Below are 21,184 nucleotides of genomic sequence, written 5' to 3'. Positions count from 1 at the left end.
ATCTGGCTCGGGGCCGGGCGATAAATCGCAACAAGGCGCAGAGCTCTTCTCACGCCTTGGGACCGGGGAGGAAACACGTTTCACCTCAAATGCCACAGGTTGGGGCAGGGCAGGCCTCCTACCACCAACTCACAGAGACGGGTGTTATTGAAATGCTTTGATGGCAGCGAGCCGGGGCTGCCCCAAATCCCCTGTGCCAGCATCGACACACCACATGCTGCGGGGCCGCCCCATCAGTGTGTTAACCTCACGAGAAACACCACTTGCCATATCTCAGCTGGTGTGACAACAGCATAGGGACAGCACAGAGCATCCTGCCCACCTCTCCTGCCCTTTACCCTTCCCACCAAGCCCATCCCCAGCTCCATCCATCGCAGCAGCCCCGTGGTGCTCCCATCCATCAGTGCCCATGCCCAGAGCCCCCAGCCTGAGGGTTTTAGCACATTCACTCCTCGGGACAGCGCCTAATGACCTGGGAGGAGCGAGAGCCCAGCCCCACATTCGATACAGCCCGAGATAACGGCTTAACCCCGCATAACCCTATCCCGACAGCTGCTTTTTCCCAGAGCTTATATTGCTAATTCCCTTTTTCATCACCACTCCCTCGCCCTCCTCCCTCCGCCCCGCAGCAGCCATCCCTCCAGTGCCACAGCTGTGGCTTTTGCCCCAAGCATCCCATGGCCCCACCAGGCACCCAGGTACCCAAATCCCAAATCCTGCATTCCCAAATCCCAGCCCCGGGCACCAGCAGCCACCCCAGAGGTCTCGGTTTCATTTAGCAATTGCTTCTCCCAGCTGCTAGAAGCTACAGGCAGGGCTCCATCTTTTTTTTTTTTTTTTTCTTTTTAATGAATATCTTTATTGTCTCTCTCTATCTTTATTAACCGAATAACCAGACAAGTACTTGGAGGGGAAATATACTATGGCACGAAGCACAACCACTGCGCAGGGGGGACAGAAGCCACTGACACGATACATTCGGTGTGCAGAGCAGAATTAATAATTCCAGCTGGGGACCACTTATTTTTGGCTGATGACCAGCACTTTCCTGTGTGATCAATGTTTGCACCTCGACTGTTTGGTGCACAATCAATCCATGCCTGAGCAGGGCTGAGGTTGGGGAACTGCTACACCTGCAAGCACGGGGCTGCGGCATCGACACAGCTGAGAGCCTGGGCACAGCGAGAGCCGAGCTCTGTCCAGCTTCCAGCACTGGGATGCAGACGGGACCACAATATAACTTAGAGTGGAACCCAGCTTTCCAGTCCACACCCCCCATTATTTTCAAAAAGCTTTGTTTTCCTTAACAACTGCCATTACATCCAGGAAACACCAGGAAGGAAGGGAATCGTTCTGTAAAGGCTCCCTGGGGAGGTGGGGTGGGAATTTTAGTGGCCAGATCTCATCTCTGATCCTCAAAAGGATCAGAGGGCCATCAGCCCCACAAAGACAGCCCCCTCATATGGGATTCAGGGACTAATCCTCGCACCCAGGACAGTCTTTGGGGCTGAGAGCCCGAACACCAAGACACAAATGGGTCCATTGGAAAGGTCACTCAGACCCAGGAGGGTAATTCCTGCTGCTCCACTGAGACCACATGCTTTTCTCCCAGGCACCCCACTGCAGAGCCTGGGCGGGAGCTGAACATGCCCAGCACCATCCTGGATGCTGGCCCTATTGAATATTTTCCAGCATTCACTGTGAATTCAGTCGGGGCTGTCCCTGTCGCTGTGCCCTGCTGAGAAGGCCCAGTGCTGCACACCGGCAGCCGCGGCGCTCCAGACTGTCCCCACATTGCTCTGAAGCGTTAGTACGCAAACAAAGCACGGCTTTCAAGGAAGAGGCAGTCTTCAGAAAGGGGGGAAAAAAAAACCTTGGCTGAAATCCAGCCTTCTGCTATGCCACTTGCCAGAGACAGCTCCCCGCATGATGCACGCATCAATCCTTTGCGGAGGGCTTGCCCTGCATCCCGCAGCACCGTACCACTACTGAGCCCCGTGCATGACGAGGATCGGCCCTGCCACGTGTGCGTCACTGCTGCTGTAGAGATCTGGCTCTGTTAGGCCAGATTTTAGGCAAAAAACCTCTATCAGCCACATTCAGGCAGGCTGCAGCGTGGTGCCCATCAGGACACCCAAACTGGCCCCACCGGGCACACACAGGATGGTGACCCGAGCAGATGTGGGTTTGCAGCTTCAGTATCACACCCCTAAACCTTCCCCAACCACCCCAAGCCCTTATTTCTCGCCTTTTCCTCCCAGGATCTTTGTCAGCCATCAAGAGCCGCCGTTCCCAGTGCCTCCTCTCCCCACCCCCTCGCATTGCTCTCGCCTTTCATCTGGTTCCCATGCAGCGCGGGTGCTGGGAGCCAGCAGCACGCCAGCACCGCTTCTATCAGCGGCTCCCACTGTAATTGAATCTTCAAATCTTGTCTGACAGGAGGAGACAAGAGGGAAATGAGGAGCTTGCTGCCGAGCCCCACGGCCCCAAGCGCTGCGGTGCCCGTTAGCGGCGATCCCGAGCACACCGGCCTCAGTCCCCAGCAGCGCTGGAAGCGCTTCCAAAATCTCCCTGAACTCCAAAGGCACCGCCACCGCTCAGGGTAACCCTGGAGAGGTAGGGAATAAAGCGCAGAAATGCCAATGTGAGCTGTGAGATACCAGGAGGCCGCAGTGCAGCGGCAGGGGATAGGGCTGCAGGACTCAGATCTCAGCTCAGGAGGGACCAGGGCACAAAGGCCTTGCTCAGCACATGTGGATTCACAGGGAAAGAGGAACCTTGCGAACAGCACACCCACAGTCACCTACAGCCCTCCCAGACAGCTCCAGAAAAGCACCCCCAGCTCCCCCTGCAGAAAAACCACAGCAGCCAGGGACACTTGGCAGCACTCCCACCTCCACGTCCCAGACAGGCACAAGCAAACCAAGAGCCCCCCTCAGGACAGCCCTCACCCCCAGCTCTTACCTGCACGTTTAGGAGCCCCAGATGGAGCATTTCTCCCCCCCAGCACTGCCACAGCACCTGTAGGGCTGGCAGCTGGGGGGGAGAAGAGCCCACAGCGCTGATGGGCATCAGCTGGGCCAGCACTAATTGAGAATAAGCGGATGGCCTGGAGGTGGGGCTGCCCTGCAGGTAGGACTCTTTATGTCCCCCTCACAAGGGCTGTGCTGTTGTTGGGGGCGAGGGGACCACATCCCAGCCCTGCAGCACAGCCCAGAGCCAGGTGACAGGTCCGGGAGGGTGCTGCACCCATCCTGGCCCTTCCCTTGTCCCAAAACTGCGGCTTCTCCTGCTGCAAATGACCCAAACGACTTTAAAATAAATGAATATTAAATGAAAGTAAATGAGCATGACTGTTTCCTGCTCTGCTGAGGAGACATGAACAGCAGGAGGACGGGGAAATGCAGACCTCGGGGGGCTGGGAGGAAAAGGCTCAGGGCAGGAGGGAAGGAGACCCCCCCCCAAGCCGGTGGCAGGCAGCTGCCCACGGGATCCCGATTTCCAACCACAACGCTCCCTCAGGGCCAGCAGGAGCCCAGGTTTTGGGAGCCAAGAGCCAGGGTCCTTGCTCTGCACTCAGCTTGGTCCCCACCAGGTGCCACCAGGCACAATGACACTCACAAATTAGGGACACCCCCAGTGCCACCAGGCTTTCTGCACCCCCGTTTTGCTCCTTAGCCCCCTCAATGCCCATGTTCCAGCTTGCCCGCACCACCCCTTGATGCGGAAGGGGCTTTTTATTTTTTTTCCCTTTCCCTTTTTTTCTTTAAGACCTCTGCTGGGAAATCTTTGTAATTAATGGCCCTTTAAAGTAAAATATAATTAAGAATAATGTGGAGCACGCCGAAGTCTGCCAGCAGCTCGCAATGCAGGCGGCTGGTGGGGAGCGGGCAGCCGAGTGGCTCCGGGTGCCGCACGCAGCTGCCTCGCCCTGCCCTCATTTAACACTAAAACAATCTCTGATACACCAAAAATGCCAGATTTCTCCATCGCATCCGTGGGGACACTGGGGCAGTTTTTGGCCTCGCAGTCCCACGGGTGCAGCAGGACGGGATGCTGAACCCCAAGCGCTGGGACGAGGCGCGACCCCAAAGCACCCGGCTGCTCACGGGGCTGCGATGGCACAGTTGGTGCCTTCTTGGGTAGAAAAGCGTTATTCCCACACACTTCTCAAAAGCCAGCGAGGGAGAACCTGCTTGCTGAGCTTCCAACAAAACCTGAGCTCCCCAGTCACCCTTTTGCAGGGAGAGGAGCGCCGCAGGAGTGTGCAAATGAGGAATGGCTCATTTAAATTTAATGCCGATGAGGAGATCTTCCTCCTCTTTCCAGCAGAGAGCAGATGTTCTCGCTTCACACAGGCAAGGCGCCTCTAAATCACTTCCCCAGCACCGAGGTGGCTGGTGATGTCATTGTTTATAGGTTGTTGGTTATTATTTTACAGACAAACCTGACATTTTCCCTTTTAAAGATACATTGGGGTGGATTCTGGGTTTCTGCCACTGCAAATATCCTGGCAGTCCTGTTGTCAGCCTTCTCTTCCAAGAGGCAGGATGCTTTCCGTACAGCACATAATTAAAACAGCACTTTGAATTTTCAGCAGCTTGCAACATCTCTGTGATATACGGGAACGCAGGCGGCACATTGCTGCCGAGCCCAGCCCCGGAGCCGTGCGCGGGCAAGGCGTGCGCATGTGGATGCTGTGATGGGTGTGTGCCCATGTAAAAGTGCAAACACGTCCATGTGTGAGTGCAAAAAGGTGCAAGTGTGCAGGATGCAGGAGGGGATGGATGGGAGAGGTGGCCCCAGTGCTGGCAGCTCGGTGCCTGGGTGCTTTGAGCCAACCCAGCCCCGTTCAGGTGAATGGCATGGCACGGCCATGCCTGGCCTCTGACATGGGTCATAATTAACTTAATGAGGCCCCCTCAACACAGGCTGATCTCCTGTGGGGTTTTAGCCAGGCTGGTGGCACTGTGGGCTGCAGGGGTCATGGCTCAAATGGGGTAAAAAAGCAGGAATTTGGCACTGCCCAGCCCTTGTGGGCACACGCGGCCAGGTGTGGGGAGCGCAGGGATGCTGGAAGGGGGGCGCAGCCCTGCAGAGCCCCCAAGGAGCCCGGTGCTGGCCCCCATGAAGCTGCTCTTGCTCCACACACAGGTGCCAGTGTAGCTTTTCTTTCCCTTTCCATCCTTTTTTTGGGAAATGAATGTATTTGGGAACATCTGTGGAAGGCAGAGAACCATGGCTGAGGGTGCAGCCGGGGCTCTGGGAACCCAACCCCACCAAAAAAGCTCCAGTGGAGCCCCCCTGGGTTATTCCCATGAGCAAACAGGGTCGGAGCATGAACACTTCAACTTTTGCAGCTGCCAGAGATGGGCGCCTTGCCCAGCGCTATCCCACTGGCTCTTACTGGTGTGACTGGGACAGATCCCGCCTGCAGCAAAGCAGCAGCAAGCGCTCAGTGCTCGGAGGCACAAAGGAGCCAGGGACGAGAGGGAGGAAGGTACCGCACCACTAACCAACCGAGGGGAGCTAATGACACCAAATTGGCTTGGTGTTGTTGGGTTTGATTACTTTTTTCTATTGAGGTCTGGCTTCTATCTGTCATTAATGTTATATTGCATAACCAGGGATAAATCTGAATGAAGTTAATACCCACGGAGCATGGTGCCGAATATTCATGTACTGGGAACCAGAATGAGGCAAATGTGAATCTTTATTACCAGTGGAGGTTGTTAAATATTTATATTTTCTGTTTGAGACACGCTGTGACACATGAAACTCAATTACAATATAACTAAAAACCATGCTAAATTATAGATAAACGGCAACAAATGAAGGGGAGAAGTCTGAACTTCACCATGCACAGCCCTGGGGGGAACAAAAATAACAAACTTGGCAGAAGAGCAATGCCCCAGCGAAGCTGTGATGACAGTGAGAGGTGGCACAGGGTGGCCCTGGGGCAGGGAAGCTCCTGGCTTGGGGGTGCAGGGCGGCAGCTCTGAGGTGCAGGATGGGTCCTGGTTCCCCCCTCCCCGTGCTGCTGTGTGATATATGGCCTGGGGGATATATTCTGACCTTCTGCTGGTCCCGACGCACCACGAGATGAAAACCACACACAGTGGACATGAGGTGCCACAAGTGTGGGCACGATGCTGCCGACGTGTCCATGCAGCAGCGAGCAGGACTGTCATTAGCGGGTGCTGAAGGGCAGGTAGGGACAGACAGACTGGGACAGATGGATGGACGGGGAGGGGGCAGCAGCCCCCACCTCTCCGCTTGGCTCCCCACCTGCCGGCTCCCCGCTCTGCACCGGCCTCCCCAGCCCCACTCGCCCTCCCCGGGGGCACATTGCCAGCCCCGTTCCCCCCACTTCTGTCCCCCCTGGTTGTCCCCCCCGCCACCGGGGTGCCCTGCCCTGCGCCCCTCCTGCCCGGCCCCCGCCTGCCTCGCCAGTGCCGGCCGAAGGGAGCTGCATGCAGGAATGGCCTCGTTTTGCCAACAGATGAAAAACATGCCATTTATTGAAGAAAACAGCAAGAGAGGAGGAAAAAAAAAAACAGAGGAATTTAAATTAAATTTAAATTACAACTTTGCCAAGGCTCGTGACCAGAATCCCTTAATCCCGTTTCTAATTCTGCTCCCTCGGAGCCAGCAGCCCCACGGACCCCAGACCAGCGGGGATCCGATCCCACAGCCCACAGCCCTGGTGCAGGATCCAACCCAGAGCAGGATCTGACCCGCAGCATCAGCGACCGGGGTTTTAATTCCCCAGGGCCAGGACTGCCGCCTGCTCTCGGAGCGGGGACTGAGCGCCCGGCCGTGGCAGCTGCGAGCAGGCTGATTATTAGTAGTAATAACGCTAATCATGGCAGCGTTTCCCAGCGTGGTGGCTGGTGGCAGAGGCTGATTACCCAGCCCTGGCGACCAGCAGCGGGCTGATGGATGCTGAAGAAGCCCCCGCTGGGAACGCGCTGATCCCTGGCGGGGGCTGGATCAGATGGATCCTGCTCGGGGGGAGGACAGAAACAGCCGTGGCCCCAGCCCGGCTCGTGCTGAGCCCTTCCAGTGTGGGGTCAGGCATGAAGCCTGGCACCGGGGGCTTGAGTAGGGCTGCGATTCCCCTCCTGCTCCCTCTCCATCGCGTGCAGCTGGCAGACAGCGTGGAGGGAAGGGCAGGACCTGGGATGTGTTGGGCGATGCGGCGTGAGTGATGCTGGCGCACCGGGGCGGGCTGGGGAGCGGCCAGAGGCAACCCGCAAGGCTGGAGACCTTCCTGGAGACCTTCCCCTGCAAGAGCTCGGCTCCTGGAGCAGCCTCCCCGCAGGCTGCCAGCCGCCCTGCCCCGTGGGACTGATCCTGCCCCCAGGCACGGGGCTGGTGCCTGGCTGCCGGGCCGCATCCAGCCCCCACGACACGGCTCTCCGTCGGCACGCGGGCTGGGATCTTGCAGCGCGGCCAGGACGCCGTCCAGCGCTTTTGTCTTTGTGTACTCCTTCTAAATTAGATTTTGCTCTTTGCTCTGTTGTCCCTGCCAACCCCTTCAGAGCTTGGAAGTAGCTTTGTCCCCTTCTTCTCCCCCTCTAATTTCCATTCGCTCGCCCAAACACGGATTCCCTTTCGTGCCCGTTTTCCTCTTGGGGTGGGAGGTAACGGGTCTGTGGTCGCGCACGGACAGCTCTGCACCAGCCTGGCCACAGAAATTTGAGTTTTAAAGCTTGTGGTGGCAAAAAAAGAGCCACAGAGTGGCACAGAAAGCCTGGCAGCATCCCAAGCGTGAGGGCATCGCACGGGGTAGCAGGATCTGGCCCCAGGGCAGGACCCAAGAGCTGCCAACGTGTCCCCAGAGGAGCGGGACCCTCCGCCCCGTCACCCCCGTGCTGACATCAGTGCCGCTGCTACCAGCACCCTGGATCTATCCAGGGCCCCGTGCCTAATTTGGGATGCGGTGGACATTTTTAATCTGCTGCTATAAATATTCATGGGCTGTCAGCTATGAAAAAGGACCCTGCCTCCTGCCACGCTGCCCTGCCGGAGGGGACCAAAAGGGAGAGGGACTGAGCCCCGGCCGGCCACCACGGGAGCTCCCCAGGCTGGCTGCCTTTTCCCAGTTTTATATACCCCGGTAGGGGACGGCTGCAGGGGACCACACGGCTCTGAGCGGTTTCCTCGTGGCCGTGACGTCCCCGGAAAGCGCGGGGGTGAGTGCCGGCACGCGCGGGGGCCGGCTGTCAAAGCCTCGAGTCCCGCGGAGCCGCAGCTCGCACCTGTCACAGCAGCCCGCAGGCTGCTGAGCTGCAAAAACCCAACGAGGGTTTGCTACATCCCGTTCCTGCTGTGCACGGCCGCTGGGATCGTTTGCTGCCAGCTCCCGCATCTCCACCTCGCCACAGCCCCTGGGGAGCCCCCCGCCGGGCTGCGCAGCCTGCCTTGAGCTGTGCGGAGAGCCGAGCGAGTCCTCGCGTGTGTGCTTCGCCCCAACGCATCGACCCGACCCGGCCTCTAGCACAAACCAAATTAGCTGCCTTTAATCTGGAGATAATCGCAGCGAGCCCGTCCCAGATTCGCGGGTGGTGGGGATGGAGCAGGCTGGGGAAGCCAAACCCCATGTCCCGCAGCAGGCTCCATCCCGCTGTATTCCGGGAGCCCCCCTCCCCGGCATGGACACTGCCCTCTGCAAATGTCCTCCTCTGGCTTCTGCAAAGCCTCCAAAACGCACATTTAATTTAGATTTAATGCAATAGTTGCTGTGGTCAGTAAATACCAAAACCGTATTAGTGGAGGATTAATAGCCGTGCCGTGGCCAAGTGTCTATTGCCTGATCCTGGCTGCGTGTGGGTGGCCGAGCGCCGGCTCCCCCTGCCCAAGGGGCTCTGGGGGTGCTCCTCGAGCCACCCCTTGCTTGCTTTCCAGAAAGACCCCTCGAGGCTGAGGGTCCTGGGATAAAGCAGTGACATCGGTGCAGTGCTCCCAGGCAGGAGCTGCTCCCAGCACCATCCCGACCCCGACCCGCAGGCGAGGGCAGAGCCGCTCCATCCCCCCCGCGCTGCCCCCAGCTCCCTGGCACCCGCTCACGTGGAAAGTCGGCTTAAAAAAAACAAACCACCAACAACTGAGCAAGTGTTTGACAGCTTCGGCTGCAAATTCTGCTTTTCACAAACGTTGGCGTCACTCGAGCTGGATGGCACGAACATCTGGGTGGGGTGCGAAGGGGGAGCGAGGGGGGCCGGCCCCAGCCCCGAGCGGTTCCTTGCACGTGTGGGGCTCCAGCCCCACGTCTCCCACCCCCAGCCCTTCCTTACATCTACCTGCACTGAGCTGCCAGGGGCTCCTCTAACGTTTTGGGGCACAAAGGGGCAATTCCATCACTCCAGCACAGCACCAGCGCTTCTCAGCCTCCACACCAGCACCGCTGCAGCCCCCAGCTACCAAAACTTGCCCATTTATGCCCAAAATCGCAGGGATGCACGGGCTAATTGGCTGCTCGGGCATGAGCTGATCGGGTGCTCAGGTGTTGCTTAATTGGGTGCTCGGGTGTTGCTTAATTGGGTGCTCAGGTGTTGCCTAATTGCCCACCCATGCATGCAGCAATGGGGCGCTCAGGCGTGAAGCAATCGGGCGCCCATGCAGGGAGCAGAAACCTCGCTGGTTTTCCTCTCCTCGGAGGGGCTGGAAGCAGGGGAGGCGGGCAGCACCCACGCACGGCCCTGCGGGAATTTTTTGGGGTGGGAAGAGTCCCAATTGGTGCCCGATGGGGCCCCACAACACCCTCCTCACCCCCTCCACCCACAGATGAACCATCACAAATGGCAAACAGCCTCCATGGCTGTCAGCGTCACAGCACTGCAGGAATAAAAGCGGGGAGACCCTGAACCAGCCACCGATGGCACCATGGTGGGGAACATTAATTAGGGGGAAAGACTCATGAAAGCAGTGAGGGCGGCCTCGGGGGTGCGGGAGGGGGATGGGGAGCACACACACTGGGGCACGGAGGTGGCTGCATCCATGGGGACCCCAGTGGGGTGCGAGGGGCTTCAGCCCCTGGAGCACTGGTGGCTGCTGGAGAGATGGGATGCGCTGCTGCGTGCCCCTGGCAGAGGGAGAGAGGTGCAGATGATAAGGTTTAAAAAAATAAATAAAACAAAAAGAAAGAGAATCCCTGCTCCCCCCCATCTCGCTGGTGCCCCCGCTCCCTCCTGAGCAGCCTAACAACAAAACCAAGTGTTTGTGGGGAAAAAGCAACACACGGGGGCTGTTCAGTGCAGTTTGTGGTGGCTTTTTTATTTTTTTCAGACAGCTCTGCAGCTGGAGAGAAGAGGGGGCAGTGAGGGGTGCTGCCTCCTGCCCCCCGAGCCTCCCTGGCGCGGCCCCAGGGCGAGACCCCCGCCGGCCCCTCCGTGTCCGTCACCAAACGCAGGGCAGCGCCCCATGACCAAGTGCCACAACAGCATTTGTTTGTCACAGAGAACCTCGCTTTTTATTTATTTCCTGACTGGTCAGCCCGATTAATCCTGACAGACCCTTCGCACCGCATTTTTGCCCAGTGGCTGCTTACGGAGACGCGAGAACCAGCAGGAGGGTGCGGGATGAAGGCACCCCGTGCCCGCACCCTGGGGTCTGGCGGGCACCCACACGGCTCCTTGGTCACCCCAGCCCCGAGCCCTGGGCTCCCTGGCTCTCGGCGATGCCCTCCTGGCACAAATGTGGCACCGACCTGCTCCGAGGGCTCGTGAGGATGGGAAGCGTCGCTCCAGGACGTCACATCAACCCCACAGCAAAGGCGCCAAGTTGAAAAACAATCACCCAAAAAAAAAAATAAAATCCCCCAAACCCAAAAAAGCAGCACACAACCAGCCGTCTGCTAAAGCCAGCGATTTTCGTCTGGGTTTCCAGAAACACTTCAGTTCTTAAAACAAAGGGGCGGGGGGGAGAACTCCCCTTCCACAAGCACAGAAAGTGTTCACGAGATGAGGTGCAAAATTCCTCTCTGACTTCAAAGGCGTTTCTCCTGGCCGGGTACCCCGAACCCTGGCACGACCCACTGGAAAGCTCCGAAGGCAACCACCGGCTCTTGCCATCTCCCAAAATCCCTTCAAAGGAGGGGGGGGCGAGCAGGGGGCAGCGCCAGCCCAGCAGGGCCCCATCAGCAGGATGCGGGCAGCCCCCGGGGGCACGGATGGGACCCTCGGTCCAGCCTCGGCTTTGCTGGCAAAGCTCAGAGCAGACCTCCCTTTTTGCTAACGCTGCCCTAAAGGCCCGTTGCGGGTTATTTCTTCGGCTGGCACTGGCCTTCCGCAAGCAGAGGCAGGTGCCAGGATGGGGGCAGCCCCCGCATCCCCAAAACACAGCCCTGCCCGACCCACCTCACCCCCCTGCACCCTCCAGCCCCCTGCTAGAAAATGAGCCCTGGGGAGGTCTCCGTCCTCGGCAAAGCCCGGGCGGGACTCGGGTTTGGAAGTGCTTCGGCTTGCTCTCGGTGCAAATTTCCCTCAGCTGTGGGAACGGGCAGCTTTTTGCAGGCGCTATACATTAAGTTCTGTGTGTCACGGGCTGCTCGGTAATGGAAAAACACCGCAGCTGTCTTCACGGGTAACACTTCCAAAAGCACTCGACTCCGAAGCCATCCAGGTGCTTTTGAAAATGTTACCCCGGGTTGCTATAGGAACCCTAATAGCTTTCGCATCTGACTCCCGCGCTAACACCGGGATTTGTATTTCATTTGCTTTCTTTTCCCTCTACAAGACTTGGCAAGCGCGGGTGCAGGGGAGGTGGGCACCGGTGGGGCCGTGCAGCCCCCCCAAGCACCCAGGAGGTTTGGGGTGCTGGGGAGCCGGGGCTGAGCCCCCCGAGGTACCAGGGGCTGCCCCAGCTGGCAGCACATCTGCTCCCCGTGGCAGGGGCTGCATTTCGTGCTCCCACCCGCAGCAGCTCCTGCTTTGCACCCGGGCTGGCCGTGGTCTGTCCCCCTGGGTCCCGACACTTGCCAGGAGGGGTTGAGCCATGGCCAGGAGCCCCCCAGCTCGTGCCCAGCGTGACTTTCTGATGGGTGTCCCCCCCCCAAACACATTCCCAGGTCCCAGCCCGGTGTCCGTCCAGCTCCTTCTCACCCTCCTGCTGGCAAAAACGGTGCCGGGGTAGGGGGGCTCATTGGCAGAGCAGCCCCCGCAGCTCCTGGGGCGAGGTGACAGGCAGGGAGCAGGCGAAGTTGCTGCAGAGGTAGGCGGTGGCTTTCCCGTCCTTCCTCTCCAGGGACGAAAGGAAAGGCAACTGGCGGTAGAGGAACCCGGCGCTGTCCCCGTCTGCCAGCATCAGCACCTGGCGGAGAAGGAAGGGGAGAGCTGGGGGGGCGCAGCCCGCAGCAGCCAGCTGGTGCCCCCCTCCCCACAGCACCCCCTGTGCTCACCCAAAGACGGGGACAAAGCCAAGGGACCTGTGCTGTGGCCACATCCCCATGGGTGCAGCCCGGGTGTCCCCCCTGGGCCACAGCCCCCCAGCAGCTCTGGGGGGGGGTGATGGGGATGTGGGCAGCCAGGGATGAAGCACGAGGCTGGGGGAGCTGTCCTGGGGTCAGGCACCAGCGGCAGCATCGCCCCGTCCCACCCCGCAGCCCGGCTCCTCCTGCCCCCCAGCTGCTTCCCAAAAACTCAGACACCGGCCAGCGCTGGGCTGGGGGCTCTCCCAGCTGCCGCGGTAGCACCAGGCAGGAGCAGTGGCGGGGCTGCCAGGATAATTAGCTTTTGCTGAATAGGAAAACATTTGTTAAAGCCTCAGGCCTTGCGGTCTAATAACGGGAAAGGCCGGGAGCTGGCCGGGAGCCTGGCCCCAGCACGGGGACGCAAGGGGCGAGCAAACGCGGTCCCTGCAGGGGCTCTGGAAGCAGCAGCCTGGCACCGAGCAGTGCCCTGTCCCAGCACCAAGGCGCTCAGCCCTCCACCAAGGGCTGCAGATAGCCAACATCCCCCTCCTGCCCCCACAGCCACCCCCGTGCCTGGCACGGGCTGCCCCTACCCCCTGTCCCCAGGCGGTCACCGTGTCCCCAGCTCGCCCGTCCCGTCCCACGCCCCCCACGTCTCCCCTCAGCCCCTGCCCTGCCCCAGTGCCGGCTCAGCCCGCTCTCCCTGCCCTCCTCGCCTTTGTCTGGAATTAATTCCAGGAGTGATTAATTACCAATTCATGTCCAATCTGAAATTCATTATTCATTTTTCTCACAAGCTCCCTAAGGTCCTCTTGCGGGGCCGGGATAAAGGCGAGCCAGGGAGCTCGCATGCCGCGGCTGAGGAGATAATGGGATCCTTCATAATTACCCTAAAGACCATTAACAGGGCAGAGATCTCAACCAGGAGCGGGATCCAGCCTGCCTGGCCCCATCCTGCTGCCAGCACCCCGGCCCCACGGGGCAAACGCAGCCAGGGAGGTGCCAGCGAAGGGGCGGGTGGCATCTGGCCACGCTGATGGCCCTGGAAGTGTCACGGGGAACCGAGCCGGGTCCTCAGCTCCGGCAGCACCGCTGCCAGCACTGCTGCATCCCCGCGGCAGCCGCCTCCGGCCCCGGGCTCCTCCACCCGCGGGTGCTGGTTTAAATGTACCAACTCCGGCGCCCTCAATGCCGTTTTACCATCGGCTTCTCATTACGGCGAGGCTTTCAATGTGAGGTTTGTAAGGAATTAATTACTGGAGCGACCTAATTAATTGTTTGTGTTCCCGCCGCCGAGGCTGGCCCCCAGCGCCCTGCCGGCAGCGGGGAGCGGGGGCGGCGGGGACGCGGCGCTGACGTCTCCGCAGCCCCGATTCCCAAAGCAGCCGCATCCCCAGGGCGGTGACTCAGGGCTGCTCCCGCTGCTGGGTGGGGAAGGAGGGAGGAAGGGAGAGGATGAGGATGGGGAAAAGGAGCGGCTGTGCCTCCTGCCCAGCGCACCGAGGAGGGATGGGTGGCAGGAGGCACCCACGTTGGTGCTGAGCCGCCAGCCCCGACGCCCTTCTCCCTGTTGACAGAATTGTAGGGGTTGGAAGGGACCTCGGCACATCACCGGGTCCAACCCCGTTCTTTCTGTTCGGGAGGTGACGAGCTGCGACCCACTGCTGGAGCCCAAGCTGGCCCTGGGCAGCGAACGCGGCGCCGCGCGAGTCCCAGCACCACGGCTGCGGGGGGAGCCCGGCTCCGCGGCGCCGTCTCCCTGTGTCTCCCTGTCAGCCTCCATCGCACGCGGCTGACACTGAGGAGAGCGGACCCCTGGCCCAGCCGCGGTGACGGCAGGGAGCAGCAGCTGTCACCACGATGGGCGCGGGCCGGTGACATCTCCTCTGCCAGAGCCGGGCTGAGCAGCGCAGGCACCGCGCTGCGGGAACGAGCAGGGCGGAGGCGGGCTGGAGGATGAGCTCAGGCCCTGTAACTCCCATACATTTGCACACCAGGAAGCAGAGACGTGAGCCCTCTGGGGCTGCACCCGGCACAGCTCTTCCTGCCGCGCTCACGAGCAAGAAGGAAAAGCCCTTTTTCCAGCCAACCCCATCAGGCAGCAGCCAGGCTGCTCCTGCTGGTCCCCATCCTGCCTGCGCCCAGCCTCCAGCCGCAGCCCTAGCGAGGATGCTGCTGAGCTCCTGGCTCTGCTCGAGCCCCCAAAGCTGGGTGCCCCCCACCAGGAGCCCGCTCGGATGGGCAGCAGCGGCTGCAGGAAGGCAGTGCGGTGTCCGCAGCACCACCGGGCTCCCGCTACCAGCGCGGTGCTCTCCGTGCCTGCAAACTGGGTCACTCGCTGTAATCCTTCAAAGGGAGAGGAATAAAGCGGGAGGAGGGCTCGCATGCAGCACGGGGAGCGAGGGAGCGCTGCAGGGGAGCTGGACGGTGACAGTGCGGGAAGGACCAGGTGCTGCGTCCCCACAGAGCGGGCTCCAGTCACTGCACCGTGTCCTCCAACACCACCACTAAACGCCCCTGGGCGTCCACAGAAGGACAGCCTCCACGAGCTGTGCTGATGCGAGGACAGGCGAGGGAAGCGCTGCTGGGAGCTCAGCCCACCCCAGTTCTCCCTGGCTGGGTTACAAAAACTGGGACTCTGGCCCCATTGCCAGCCCGATGCTGCGGCTCAGCCCCCGGCACCATGCCGGGCGCAGATAGAGCTGACCCAGCAGTGCCATGAGTGCTGCCCCTCATCCCCTGCCACCTCTCTGCCCTGGGAGAGCCATGCAGGGCACAGCCGTGCCCCTGCCACCAGCAGGACGGGAGGGGAGGTCCCCAGGAGGGAGGCAGGGTGGAGGAGGAGGAGGACGGATGCTGCAGTGCGCCGGGGAGAGGACGAGGTTGCAGTGGCTGCGGGGAGCACGGGCAGGACGAGGACATGGCTGGTTTCACTACCTTGTTGGGGCTGAAGACAGAGTGCACGCAGCGAAGCATCTCTTTCGTGTCTTCTCCGTGGGGGTCCCCGCAGATCACCACCTGTCCAGAGACAGCACAGATGGCAGGCGTTCGGTCCCAGCAGACTCTGGTGGCCCCACAGCACAGCCTGCCAAAGGAGGGCAGCTCAGCAGCCCCGGCCCTACCTGTTTGAGGGTGTGGTGGAACACGGCGGTGGCCCGGGCCATCTCTGGCAGGGCTAACGGGATCTTCTGCAGCCTCTCGGAGAAGGCAGCCAAGATCTGCCCGGCCTTTTCCACCCACTCGGTGTGGCCGGAGTAACAGGCCGCTCGGAGCAGGTTGGTGACGGTGACGGAGTTGGCGTTGGGCTCTGCTCCGTCCTGGTCTGCGGGAGGCATGGCAGCGCCGTCAGCCCGACGCCGGGCATCGCCCCTGCCCTCCCCAGGGCATGCAGGGCACGGGTGCGTCCCCGAGCTCACCGTCCTTCAGGCGGAGGAGCAGAGAGGAGTCGCCAGCCTCGCTGGAGAAATACGCAAAGCCCTTGGGGTCCCAGAAGAGCTTGTCCTGCGTGTGCTGGAGCTGCACGGCCCACTCCAGCCAGCTCTGGTCCAGGGAGGCTTCGTACAGGTCAAAGAGAGCCTGGATGACGAAGACGTAATCCTCCAGGAACCCCTGAATGGGGACAGCACTGCAACGGCAAGTGGGGAAGGACATCAGGGCCTCCAACCCTGCGGGTCCAGCAGGGCAGAGCCCTCCCGACCGGCACCTGTGATGTGGGGGTTGCGTGAGGAGATGCCACCTTGCTTGGTTCCCTCCCAGGCTCAGCCCATCACCACCAAGGCACCGCACGGCTCAGCCCTGGCTGAGTGCGGGTCCAGCAGCAGCACGGGAAGGCTCCTATCAGCTCCGCAGATGAGGAATGCAAAGGATTTGACCTTAAACCCGTGGGCTGGGTGACACACTCTGCACCACTGCTCACCTCTGCTCCACCGCGTTGTCCTCGCCCCGGTAGCAGCTCCGCAGCAGCCTCCCGCTGGCCGGGTCGAAGAGGTGCCTGCGCAGAAAGCCGGCCGCCTGCACTGCCCGGCTCACGTACTCCTGCCTGGCCAGGGCCGCCCCAGCCTGGGCAAAGCCCGAGATCATCAGTCCTGCGTGGGCACAGGGACAGGCTCAGAGGGGCTGCGGCACCAGGGAGCAGCGGGTGCCACTCATTTTCCTTTAAATGACGCTCAGCGTGAAGCTCATCCCCCTGACATCCAAGGCAGGCCGGAGGCAGGTCGGCAGCTCTTCCACTCGCTTCAAACCAGGGGGAAAGTCACTCGCTATCTCCGAAGGGAAAGGAGGAGCACTGCAAGGCCGGCAAGGGCTAAGCCTTAGCTTGTGGGCAGAAACTGGGCTTAAGAGAGTCTTCCTGCATGCAGCACTTGGCTCCACGCTGTAACTCCAGCTCAGGCTCCAGACCCAGGAGCTGTGACCTTGCAGTTATTGATTGCCCACTGCAGGACCCTCGGACAGACAGACAGCGACCTGTGCTCACCCTGCTGACACAGCAGTGGGCATGGACCCGGGTCCTGAGCCCCCAGCTCCATCCCCTCGCAGCCCAGCCGAGCAGGCTGCGCCACGCAAAGAGTTTTGCTGCTCTCTGCTGGCAACAGGGGAAGATGAACAAAAAAAAACAAACCCAAACCAAACCAACATCCCAAACGTGCAGCAACGCCACGTGCGTGGGGCTGCAGCCCCCCGGGCACCCCGCTCACCGTTCCACGAGGCCAACATCTTGGTGTCTAAGTGGGGCCGCGGCCGCTGCGCCCGGGCTGCCTGCAGCCTGCGCTGGCTCTCCTGCAGCAGGGTGCTGAGCCGGCCCTGCTCCAGCCCAAAGCGGGCGGCCGTCAGCTCCGGGGAGGACCGGACGATGAGGACGTTCTTGCCCTTCAGCTCCTGGTGGGGGTCCTGCGAGGAGAGCCCCGTTCTAGGAACACCTCCTGGATGAGGAGGGTTGGACCCGCGTGCCTCGGGCGGCTCTGACGTCCCCCGTGCGCACCGATGCTCGCGGTACCGGGCAGGCCTTGGCTCTCCCTCACCTGCATGGGGCTCACGTTGCCGTCCTCCTTTACCCCGTAGTGGTGCATGAAGACATCTCCCAGGGTTGTCCCCTCGGCAGCCCCCTCAACCGGGTCGGGGAGGAGAGCCCGGATTTCATCGGCCGCCCACACGCAGAAAGCTCCCTCTCGCTTCTCGCTGGATGTGGTGGTCGGGTAGGAATCCGCATCTTCTGCGCTGTAAAAACCTCCAGCCTGGGGAAAAAGCAGCAGAGATGTCCCAGCTGCTGGTACAACACCCCTGGTCTGCAGCACTCCACCACGTCCCAGGCAGGGTGAGCGACCCCCTTCGCTTGGTCCAGCTCGGGGAAGCACCTACCTGGTCGCCCAAGTCCCGTGAGACGTAGAGCAGAATGTCCCCGGCAACATCGGCGAAGAATTCATCGCCGGAGATCTGCGGGAGAGATGAGGTGGATGGTGCTCCGCAACGCCACAACGGGCAGGGGGAGGAAAGAGACGCGGCAAGATGTCACAGCCCCGATGTAAAGAGCTGGCAAAGGGGAGAGACACATCTGAAAGTGCAGGGATGTTAAACACGTGCGGGATTCGGGGTAAGATCTCTGATAGGGATCACAGGCACCGGGTAGCAGCCCTGGATTTACACCACGGTCAGAGCAGCAGGGCGTGGTTGCTGACTCTTGCAGAGACCAGCCAGAAAGGAGTTTCCTTTCCCCAGGGGCTAAACTATCAGGGGCTCGTACAGCGTTCCCATCTGGATGAAGAGCAGTGAATAAAGGGGAAGACGGGAGCGCCCAGATGGGCAATGTCTGGGCACCAGCCTTGAAGCTGCTCACGCCCCAGCCCAACCAGCCGCAGCCTGAACTCGGGGTGCTGAGCGCACCCCACAGAGGGGCACGGTGGTCGCACCTGGAAGGCCCTGCTGTAGGCGGCCGCCAGCTGCCCCTGGTCATACAGCATCTTCTCGAAGTGAGGGACGTGCCAGTGCTGGTCGGTGGAGTAGCGGTGGAACCCCTGCGAAGACCAAGCGGATGCATCCCCACTGCCCACCTCCTGGGCATTCCTGGGGTTTATCCCCAGGGCTTTCCTCCTACCTGCCCGATGTGGTCATGAATGCCCCCGTGAGCCATCATCTTGAGGGTATGCAGAGCCATCTGCAGTGCCCGCGCCCCTTCTGGGGTTGCTCGGTGCAGGGCCCAGTACGTGAAGAGGAAATTCAGGTTCACTGCAACACAGGGACAGAGCGGGAGGCTGCGGGCTGGGCTCTGCCCCCCGGCAGGGCTCAGCTGCAGAGGCTGGACTGACCTGGGGTGGGGAACTTGGGGGACTCGGAGAAGCCGCCGTAGTCCTCGTCATAGGAGTTGGAGAGCTGCTGGAAGCAGGTGGCCATCACCTTCTCGGATGGCGGGGGTGACTGCTGGCCCTGCACGCGGATCTGGGACATGGCTAGCAGAGCTTCCAGGATCTTCTGGCTGCTCTCCAGCAGGGTGTCTTTGTTCTGCCTCCACTGCGATGCAGGAAGAAATTGGCGCTTCCATTTTTTGCCTTTCTTTCTGCTTCCTGCACTGCCCCAAACTGCACCTTCAGTTCTCGGTGCCCTCCCCAGGCCAGCCCAAACCCACCCTCAGCCCGGCCACGGCTCTGACACCCTCTTTGTGCCACTGCTTCTCATGCCTCTTCCCTCCGGCACCCCCAGAGCGATCTCTCCGCTCCCCCTTTGCCTGAGCACTGCCTGCCCCGTACCTGCTCTGCGACGCGGAGCAGCAGAGTCCGAAAGCCAACGCGGCGAGCGCTGTCTTCAGGAGGGAAGTACGTCCCCCCTGCGAAGGGCTTGAGGTCCGGAGTCAGCCAGACGCTCATCGGCCACCCGCCTCCACCGCTGGTAGCCTGAAGGAGGCATCGGGGTGTGCAAAGACCCCACGAGAGGTTCAGCGCACCCCACGCTGGTCCTTCTGGAGCAGGACTATGAGCCTCAAAGAGAGAAGGGCAGAGCCTGCCCGCGCCTCTCCTACCTGCACGAAGGTCATGTACACTTTGTCCACATCTGGCCGCTCCTCACGATCCACCTTTATGCACACAAAGTTCTCATTCATAATCGCACCGATCTCCTTGTTCTGGAAGGACTCCTCCTCCATCACGTGGCACCAGTGGCAGGTGGAGTAGCCCACTGCAAACAAGCTCTCCAGCTCAGGCGAGGCCCCACACATTGAGCAGGAGGTGCTGGGGGGGTCATTCAGAGACGAGCCAGGCTGCTGCGTGCCCCTACAAATTGCTGCAGCAGAAAGGCCTCCTGCAAGCATGGGCCTCGAGTGCTTGTTGAGGACTAAGGTGGCCAAGAGGCCCCTGGATGCAGCCTCCCTACAGCCAGGGCCACGAAAGCACGGGGCCATCTCTCGCTGGAGGAGAATCAGCGCCCAGCATCCTCACCTGCACCACTACCCGCACACAGCCTGGCTTATCTACTCCTTCAGGGGTGTCAAACGTGCCTTGTTTCTGCTTACCTGATAGAAATATCAGCTTGTTTTCTTTCTTCGCTTTATCAAAGGCCTCCTGACCCCACGGGTACCTGTGGAGGGGAGACAAGAAGGAAGCGGCGGGGGCAGAGCCGCTGGGGCTCGTGGTCAACTCTGAAGCTTCCCGAGAAGCAGCGGCACGGTCACCCCAGGCACATCGGCCTCCGCAGACGGAGGACAGGGCGAGGAGGCGAGAGGCGCTCTTACCAGTCCACGGGGTTGTGGGCATGCTGCAGGAGGTAGGGGGACTTCTCGTTAATCAGGCGGTTGGTGTAACGCGGGGGGCCGGGTGGCCTGGCTCTCCCTGCCGTGGCCATGGCGATGCTGCCCGTCAGAAACACCGACCTGCGGGATGGGACGGGACGGGACAGGACGCTCGGTAACGCACGGCCCCGCTCGCTCCCCTCTCACCCCTGGGGAGAGCCGTGACGCCCCCGGCCACCTGGGTGCCCCCGGTGTGGGGTGACACATCCCCAGCACGCTCCCAACCCTCAGCATTTGGGCAGAAGCCCCTCAAGGGTGTCCCCAACGCCCCCCACGTTCTGCTGTGGCTCTGTCCCCCCCCCTTGCACCCCCGGCACCCAGTGGTGGGGTGCAGCCTGGTGGCACGGGGGGACAGGAGGGGACCCGTGAGACCCTGCTGGTGCTGGGGGCACCAGGATTCGGAGGTGGGGGGCTGCAAGTGGGGTGCAGGAAGGGGGAGCAGGAGGGATGCAGAGTCATGCAAGGGAGGGATGCAGGAGGGATGCGGGGCGGTGCAGGGCTATAGGGACATGGGGAGGATTTAGGGGAACGCAGGAGCGGTGCGGAGGGTGCAGGCAGGATTTAGGGGAATGCAGGGAGTGCAGATATGCGGGGAGGATTTAGGGGAATGCAAACGGTGCGGGAGGATTTAGGGGGCTGCAGGGGGTACACGCAGCATTTAGGGGAATGCAAAGGGAGGAGTGTCCGCGGCACAGGGCAGGTTTAGGGCAACGCAGAGCGCTCAGCAGGGATGGGAAGCACTTGGGGGCACACAGGGGGGTGCCGGGGCCGCAGCTACCGCCCCCCCGTCCCCGTAGGGCCACGCCGGAGCCCGAGGGGCCCGACCCCGGCCCCGGTGCCCCCCCCGGTACCTGCGGGCCCGGCGCAGCGGCGCCGCGAACATGGCGGCGGGGGCGGGCCCGGCCGGGCGGGCGGGGTCTGGCCCTGCTCCGGGGCCGAGCCCACAAAGAAGGCCCCGGGGCTGTGTGGGGAGCCGCGGTGGGGGGTTTCACACCCCCATC

At 61.3% G+C, this 21,184-nt stretch overlaps 1 protein-coding gene across 3 annotated transcripts; it reads right to left on the bottom strand.

Annotated features, from left to right (window-relative positions):
* Positions 1-10,258: 10,258 nt before the first annotated feature.
* SPATA20 (spermatogenesis associated 20) lies at positions 10,259-21,083 on the bottom strand. 3 transcript variants are annotated; one of them, XM_040530486.1, is made up of 17 exons: positions 21,030-21,083; positions 20,127-20,262; positions 19,908-19,972; positions 19,419-19,573; positions 19,150-19,293; positions 18,712-18,913; positions 18,501-18,631; positions 18,316-18,420; positions 17,768-17,842; positions 17,431-17,643; positions 17,107-17,299; positions 16,329-16,497; positions 15,829-16,037; positions 15,535-15,734; positions 15,350-15,430; positions 12,105-12,312; positions 10,259-11,547 (listed from the first exon to the last, which is right to left on the bottom strand). In XM_040530486.1, the coding sequence occupies exons 1-16, from the start codon at positions 21,064-21,066 to the stop codon at positions 12,142-12,144; spliced, it is 2,286 nt and encodes a 761-aa protein (XP_040386420.1). In that variant the 5' UTR covers positions 21,067-21,083; the 3' UTR covers positions 10,259-11,547; positions 12,105-12,141. The 3 variants fall into 3 exon arrangements, with proteins under 3 accessions (XP_040386420.1, XP_040386419.1, XP_040386418.1); XM_040530485.1 differs by having other exon boundaries at positions 10,259-12,312; XM_040530484.1 differs by lacking the exons at positions 10,259-11,547; positions 12,105-12,312 and having other exon boundaries at positions 12,336-15,430.
* Positions 21,084-21,184: the final 101 nt, after the last annotated feature.

Source organism: Cygnus olor, chromosome 18 (assembly GCF_009769625.2).
Source record: "Cygnus olor isolate bCygOlo1 chromosome 18, bCygOlo1.pri.v2, whole genome shotgun sequence".
NCBI classification, from domain to species: domain Eukaryota; kingdom Metazoa; phylum Chordata; class Aves; order Anseriformes; family Anatidae; genus Cygnus; species Cygnus olor.
This window is presented reverse-complemented; position numbering and strand designations above follow the sequence as displayed.

Bases quoted from the DNA above. Each gene is read 5' to 3' on its own strand.
- SPATA20 (XM_040530484.1), bottom strand. From the start codon at position 21,066: ATGTTCGCGGCGCCGCTGCGCCGGGCCCGCAGGTACC. The intron at 19,294-19,418 runs GTAGGAGAGGCG...TGCCTCCTTCAG, and splicing joins TGTACATGACCTTCGTGCAG to GCTACCAGCGGTGGAGGCGG. The intron at 18,632-18,711 runs GTCAGTCCAGCC...CCTGTGTTGCAG, and splicing joins CCCCAAGTTCCCCACCCCAG to TGAACCTGAATTTCCTCTTC.